General features: G+C 51.1%; 1 protein-coding gene across 2 annotated transcripts; it reads left to right on the top strand.

The window, feature by feature from the left end:
- The first annotated feature begins 676 nt into the window (after nucleotides 1–676).
- On the top strand, nucleotides 677–3968 carry LOC140001917 (uncharacterized). 2 transcript variants are annotated; one of them, XM_072034946.1, is made up of 2 exons: nucleotides 677–709; nucleotides 1317–3968. In XM_072034946.1, exon 2 carries the CDS (start codon nucleotides 1375–1377, stop codon nucleotides 3709–3711), a length of 2337 nt encoding a protein of 778 aa, XP_071891047.1. In that variant the 5' UTR covers nucleotides 677–709; nucleotides 1317–1374; the 3' UTR covers nucleotides 3712–3968. The 2 variants fall into 2 exon arrangements, with proteins under 2 accessions (XP_071891047.1, XP_071891048.1); XM_072034947.1 differs by lacking the exon at nucleotides 677–709 and adding an exon at nucleotides 913–1097.
- Nucleotides 3969–4716: the final 748 nt, after the last annotated feature.

Here is a 4716-nt window from a genome sequence, read left to right as displayed (position 1 = left end):
CCAGGACATCGCAGCACCGGAGCAGACATCGCAGCCGAGCACGGACATCGCAGCGGCGCCGGGGCAAACATCGCAGCGCAGCGGGACACCAGCGGCGCCGGCACATCCGAACGCAGGTAGACCAGGAGACCAGCGGCGCCGGGACCGGCGGCGCCGGGACCAGCGGCGCCGCGATCTCGCCGCGCCGTCGGGACTTCGGAGCGCCCATCCGACCGGCGCTTGAGCAGAGCGGACACCGGCCCGGACACACGGTACACGGGCCTCACGGTGAGACGCGGTACTCCCGCTGAGAGACGCGTGAAAACGGTGGGAAACGGGGTTTTTGCGGCGGGACGTGGAATTGCGGAGGGCCGCGGGTAAACGGAGTTGCGGCGAGACGTGGAATTGCGGAGGGCCGCGGGAAACGGAGTTGCGGCGAGACGTGGAATTGCGGAGGGCCGCGGGGAATAGAGTTGCGGCGAGACGTGGAATTGCGGAGGGCCGCGGGAAATAGAGTTGCGGCGAGACGTGGAATTGCGGAGGGCCGCGGGGAATAGAGTTGCGGCGGGACGTGGAATTGCGGAGGGCCGCGGGAAAAAGAGTTGCGGCGAGACGTGGAATTGCGGAGGGCCGCGGGGAATAGAGTTGCGGCGGGACGTGGAATTGCGGAGGGCCGCGGGAAAAAGAGTTGCGGCGAGACGTGGAATTGCGGAGGGCCGCGGGAAACGGAGTTGCGGCGAGACGTGGAATTGCGGAGGGCCGCGGGAAATAGAGTTGCGGCGAGACGTGGAATTGCGGAGGGCCGCGGGGAATAGAGTTGCGGCGGGACGTGGAATTGCGGAGGGCCGCGGGAAAAAGAGTTGCGGCGAGACGTGGAATTGCGGAGGGCCGCGGGAAAAAGAGTTGCGGCGAGACGTGGAATTGCGGAGGGCCGCGGGAAAAAGAGTTGCGGCGAGACGTGGAATTGCGGAGGGCCGCGGGAAAAAGAGTTGCGGCGAGACGTGGAATTGCGGAGGGCCGCGGGAAAAAGAGTTGCGGCGAGACGTGGAATTGCGGAGGGCCGCGGGAAAAAGAGTTGCGGCGAGACGTGGAATTGCGGAGGGCCGCGGGTAAACGGAGTCGCGGCGGGACGTGGAATTGCGGAGGGCCGCGGGAAATAGAGTTGCGGCGGGACGTGGAATTGCGGAGGGCCGCGGGTAAACGGAGTTGCGGCGAGACGTGGAATTGCGGAGGGCCGCGGGTAAACGGAGTTGCGGCGAGACGTGGAATTGCGGAGGGCCGCGGGTAAACGGAGTCGCGGCGGGACGTGGAATTGCGGAGGGCCGCGGGACATAGAGTTTGCGGCGGGACGTGGAATTGCGGAGGGCCGCGGGAAATTGACGTGATCACGGTGTGATGCGGGACATCCGAGATCGAGTTGCTACGGGAGACCAGAGGCATCAGTGGACAACGGCAGCCGACTCTCACCGTGTGGCGAGTCGGCACAGAGCAGAGGGGCGGACATCAGGACCCTGCAGCCTGTCTGACGTAACCATGGAGGCAGCAGCAGCGGCTGTGCTGCTTCTCTTTGGCATTCTTTTTATAAGAGGTTTATCTTGCAATGCAAAAAAGACTATTCGTCCCCAGATCGGTGTTATAACTATGTTTCTGGATAACATTCCGTGGGGTTGCCTCAGTCTATGGACTATTAATGACGATTTAGCTCTATTGCAGGGCAGGAGTGCAGAGACGCAGATTACACTGCCAAATGACCACCGGCAGGCTCGTTCACAAACAGCTTCTAGAATTGCAGCTGGCACTGCCTGCAGCCGTATAGCAGACGTTACACTCTCTTTCCTAACTAGTAATCATGTGTCTTATCCATTTGTGGTGAATGGTCAGTGGCAAAAAGAAAAGGGGGAGAGTAAGGGGCGGCAAAGACAGAAACGGTACCAGGAGGATGCCACTGACACTACTAGCACGGGTAATAGGAGTAGTATAAGTGACATAGGTGCAGGGCGGCGGCAGGCACTGCCGCGCTGTGGGGCGCTCTGCCTGCTGCTCGCCCTCACCTGCCTGTGCACTGCTGCCGACAGTGCTAGAGCAAAATGTGAAGACTGCTCAGACAGCAGTGATGAGAGTGCTTGTGTGAAGAAGATGTGTGCTGAATCTGACTTTGTGTGCAACAGTGGTCAGTGTGTGCCAAACAGATGGCAGTGTGATGGGGATCCTTACTGTGAGAATGGGTCTGATGAGATTGCTGATCTGTGTTATATGAGAACATGCCAGGTAAATGAAATCAGCTGTGGTCCTCAGTCAACCCAGTGTATCCCAGTGTCCTGGAAATGTGATGGTGAAAAAGACTGTAACAGAGATCCTGATTGCAAGGATGGAAGTGATGAAATTAACTGCCCTTCTCAGACCTGCAGGCCAGACCAGTTCAGATGTGTAGATGGGAACTGTGTCCACGGAAGAAGGCAGTGCAGTGGTGTGAGAGACTGTCTGGATGGCACTGATGAAGTAAACTGTGACAATGTTATTCAGTGCTCAGGACCTGGCAAATTCAAGTGCAGAAGTGGAGAATGCATAGATATCAACAAAGTGTGTAACCAGCAGAGAGACTGCAAGGACTGGGGTGCTGAGCCCCTGAAGGAATGCAACATACATGAATGTGACTGTCCAGCTGGGTTTGACTTTGTAGAAAAGAGAAATTGTGGAATTGATGAATGTCAAAACCCTGGTATCTGTAGTCAAATCTGTATCAATCTGAAAGGTGGCTACAAATGTGAACGTAGCCGTGGCTATCAGGTGAATCCTGCTACAGGAACCGGGAAAGGGCCATACTGGTACAAAAACACAAATAACACCTGTGATTACAATGACGCTGCTAAGCAGGGTTTAGGGGTTTGTAGCATGGAGACAAGGGGTAACAACTACAGTGTTTGGAACAATTGTGCAGCTTTGGCCTTACCTCCTGATGTGCTTCTGATTTGTGGGGATGGGGCCTGGCAAGGTATCCCTGCAAATGCTATCAGATGTCCATGTTACTTAGATAAACTCACTGTATTTGCTCCTAGCTTGTTACAGTTGCGTGAGATCACCAGACATAAATGGGCATTGCTTGCATTGGATTGCAATGATAATGTTGAATTGTGTGGGGTTGCAACTAGAGCGGCATTAGCAATTTCAGTGCCTAGAGTGGCATCTGCGGCCGCACGTAACAACTTAGAAAAATTGGAATGCTGGGCCGAGAGGCAAGCCTATGCCACGACAGAGATACTTGAGGAGATGTTACCAGATCAAAATAGTCTGCGACATCTGCTTTTACAGGATCAAGCTGCTATTGACATCTTGCTTTTGGCTCAAAGGAATGGGTGTGAGGACTTTAAGGGAATGTACTGTTTAAACCTTTCTGATCATAATGAGTCAATTCACAAATCCATTACTTTCCTGAAAGAGCATATGAGAAAGATTCAGTATGGTATCAATCCTTTCAATCAATGGTTCACTGACTTGTTTGAAACAAGGTGTAGATGGTTGCTGGGTTTAGTCACAAGGGGATTAAGGATTTGGTTTATGGTGGTGGTAATCATCGTGTGTTGTAAGTATAGCTATAGAGTCACTTGTAAAACTGCTGTGTCGGGCTTGGTTTGCTCAAAAGAAGAAGGGGGAATTGTTGAGGGATTTCTTGAAACAGCAAAAATCCCATGGCTTGCTGTAGCTGAGCAAACCAAGCTACCAGGGCAACTATGAGAAGTTCCCATGACAGTGTTCCCACATCGCCCAATTGAGGAATTCAGAAAAATATTGTTACCAGTAGCTGGCTTCAAGGACAAGGTCTATGTGACTGCTAATCACAAGGGGGTTGTTTTCTCGCAGGTGGGGTTGTTTTCTTGCAGTTGTTTGTCTGAGTGCTTTTGACCAATAATCTTGTGTGAAACACTGTCCACCCCTGTTAAGTTCTCTATAAAAGTTAGGCTATTCGGGCAATAAAATGGAGCATGATCTGACTCTACGGTGTGTCTGTCGTGCTTTCGGCCGTGCTTCCTGCAACACACTGCATTCCCTTGTTGCTCCCACACTCTACACATGTATGATCACTGTTGCAGGATGACTCTTCTGCAGTAATATTCTGAATCAGGTCCTCATGCACTGCTCAGAACTAGGCCAACAGCTGTTGATGGTAGCTAAGTGTTAGTCATAGTCCATGGCATTTAAATAGACTACATGGTGTGTTGTTTCCTGAGGATGCTGATGGCCCTTGGGGAGGAGCTAGGTAAAGTGTCCAGTCAAAACATATTGTAACACAGTAGTCCCCCTCCTTACTAAGACAAGTATATAGCTCTTATTGAAAATACTTTCACAGAAAAAGTGATAATTCCTCAAAAGCAACTTTTCTCCCCCCCTCCGTTTTTTTTTTTTTTACAAATGCAAATGTATTGCTGTACGGCAAAACATGGTGGCAAAAGTATCTCAAGACAAGGACAACAGACGATATTTTAAATATCCAGAAATAAATAGGCTGGATCAATATACTGTAACAGATTGTTTTGCTCATTAGAAGGTAAAAATAAAAAGGAAACTTGTCAATCTACCAAAAATCTAGCCTTTCAATAAGGTTATAATTGGAACACACTGTCAAAAACAACTTTGAAATTAAATTCATAGCAGCTGGTACTCAATACACTTCATGACAGGTCATCAAAGATAAAAATTTATCTCTACATGTTACTTCTTTCATCTCTGTCAGGTATTTCA

Source organism: Anas platyrhynchos, chromosome 2, assembly GCF_047663525.1.
Source record: "Anas platyrhynchos isolate ZD024472 breed Pekin duck chromosome 2, IASCAAS_PekinDuck_T2T, whole genome shotgun sequence".
Classification (NCBI taxonomy): domain Eukaryota; kingdom Metazoa; phylum Chordata; class Aves; order Anseriformes; family Anatidae; genus Anas; species Anas platyrhynchos.
This window is presented reverse-complemented; position numbering and strand designations above follow the sequence as displayed.